This window comes from Mesitornis unicolor, unplaced genomic scaffold (genome assembly GCF_000695765.1).
Source record: "Mesitornis unicolor isolate BGI_N332 unplaced genomic scaffold, ASM69576v1 scaffold45579, whole genome shotgun sequence".
NCBI classification, from domain to species: Eukaryota; Metazoa; Chordata; class Aves; order Mesitornithiformes; family Mesitornithidae; genus Mesitornis; species Mesitornis unicolor.
This window is the reverse complement of record NW_010207728.1, coordinates 1-2,018: the sequence shown is the minus strand read 5'-3', so window position 1 is coordinate 2,018 and position 2,018 is coordinate 1. Positions and strand designations below refer to the sequence as shown.

At 58.4% G+C, this 2,018-nt stretch overlaps 1 protein-coding gene across 1 annotated transcript; it reads left to right on the top strand.

Annotated features, from left to right (window-relative positions):
* Positions 1 to 128: 128 nt before the first annotated feature.
* On the top strand, positions 129 to 1,955 carry POLR3C (polymerase (RNA) III (DNA directed) polypeptide C (62kD); the record flags this gene model as incomplete). Its single annotated transcript, XM_010192200.1, has 4 exons — positions 129 to 438; positions 1,291 to 1,476; positions 1,602 to 1,690; positions 1,851 to 1,955. Coding segments are annotated over exons 1-4 (690 nt in total), but the record flags the coding sequence as incomplete, so codon positions are not given.
* Positions 1,956 to 2,018: the final 63 nt, after the last annotated feature.

Genomic DNA, 2,018 nt, shown 5'->3' with positions numbered 1-2,018 from the left:
ATGGGGGTTGGACTGGGGGCTTTGGGGTCCCAACCCAAACCATTTGTGATTTTGTGACTGTGGTGGCACAAACACAACCCCTCAGCACCAGGGAGGATCACAGTGGGGGTAGGAAACACTTGGTGACCATGTGGGCTTCTCCATCACATCACCATGGCCCGCTCTGCCCCGTGCAGGTGAAGAAGGCCCTGTGCGTCCTCATCCAGCACAACCTGGTGTCGTACCAGCTGCAGAAACGCGGTTTTGTGGAGTACGAGGCCCGGTGCACGCGTGCGCTCGGGCAACCTCTCCTGCGCTACCCCCGCTACATCTACACCGCCAAAACCCTCTACAGCGACACGGGCGAGCTCATCGTGGAGGAGCTGCTCCTCAACGGCAAGATGACGATGAGCGCGCTGGTCAGGAAGGTGGCCGATAGGCTGACCGAGACCATGGAAGGTGGGAAGCTCCTCTTTTTTATTACAAAGATCAGGGATCTGGGATTGGGATGAGGTCTGGTGGCTGCTGGAGGCCGCTTTTCCTCAGGGAATGTGGCACTGGGTGCTCGATGGTGAAAAGTTGGCCATGAACTTGGAGAAGGAGCCGCCCAAAGCGGCCTTGCTGCCAGAGGGGTTCAAAATGCTGCTCGTCACCCCAAAATAGCCCCTGAGCAGCTGAGGGTGGGGACCGCAGCATCACCTCGTCCTCTGGAGCCACCGGAGCGACCCGGGGCTGGCAGGTGAGACCGCATCTGGAATATTGTGTCCAGTTCTGGGCCTCTCAGTTCAAGAAGGACAGGAACTGCTGGAGAGAGTCCAGCGTAGGGCTACAAAGATGATGGAGGGAGTGGAGCATCTCCCTTCTGAGGAGCGGCTGAGGGAGCTGGGGCTCTTTAGTTTGCAGAAGAGGAGACTGAGGGGAGACCTCATTCATGGTTATAAATATTTAAAGGGTGAGTGTCACGAGGATGGAGCCAGGCTCTTCTCGGTGACAAACAATGATAGGACAAGGGGTAACGGACACAAACTGGAACACAGGAGGTTCCACTTCAATTGGAGAAGAAACTTCTTCTCAGTGAGGGTGACAGAGCCCTGGCCCAGGCTGCCCAGAGAGGTTGTGGAGTCCCCTTCTCTGCAGACATTCAAAACCCGCCTGGACGCCTTCCTGTGTAACCTCATCTGGGTGTTCCTGCTCCGGCAGGGGGATTGGACTGGATGAGCTTTGGAGGTCCCTTCCAATCCCTAGCGTTCTGGGATTCTGTGATTCTGTGATTCTGTGAGCTTGACGCTGCGTCCCTGTGCTCGGGCCTAGATGGGAAGACGATGGATTACGGCGACGTCTCCAGCACCTTTGTGCGCCTGGCGGACACCCACTTCGTGCAGAGGTGCCCGCAGGTCCCCGAAAGCCCCGAAAACCCCAGCGCGCCGCCTCCCCCCGCGCCCGCGCTGCTGGTCAACGAGAAGGACATGTACGTCGTGCCCCGGCTGAACCTCGTCGGTGAGGATCCCCTCGGGTGCTGCCAGACGCTCAGCGCGGAGTTTCGGGGGGCGCTCGGCCAAGTGCTCTTCACTTGAGACCCTACAAACAGGATTTTAAAAGCAAACGGCATCTTCGCTCGGCAGGGAAAGGGAAGCGGCGACGATCATGCGACGAGGACGAGAGCGGTGACCACAAGGCTAAAAAGCAGAAGCGAGATGGAGAAAGCTCAGAGGTACGGGGGGCAGCATCAGCTCCAGCGTCTTCCCAAACGCTTTCTCCCAGGGAAAACAAACGAGTTTTGTGGCTCCCACACTTTCGTGCCTCCTCTCCCTCTCTTTTCTCCCTCCTCTCCCTCGGTTTTGTGGCTCCTGTCTCTCATTTTCCCCCCACAGCCTCCCCCCGACGATGGCATTTACTGGCAAGTCAACATCGACCGCTTCCACCAGCATTTTCGTGACCAGGGCATCGTCAGCGCCGTGGCCAACCGCATGGACCAGGTTGGTGGACGCTCTGGCACTGGCTCTGCATCCCAGGGGTGGTTCAATGCCCAGGGTCACCAG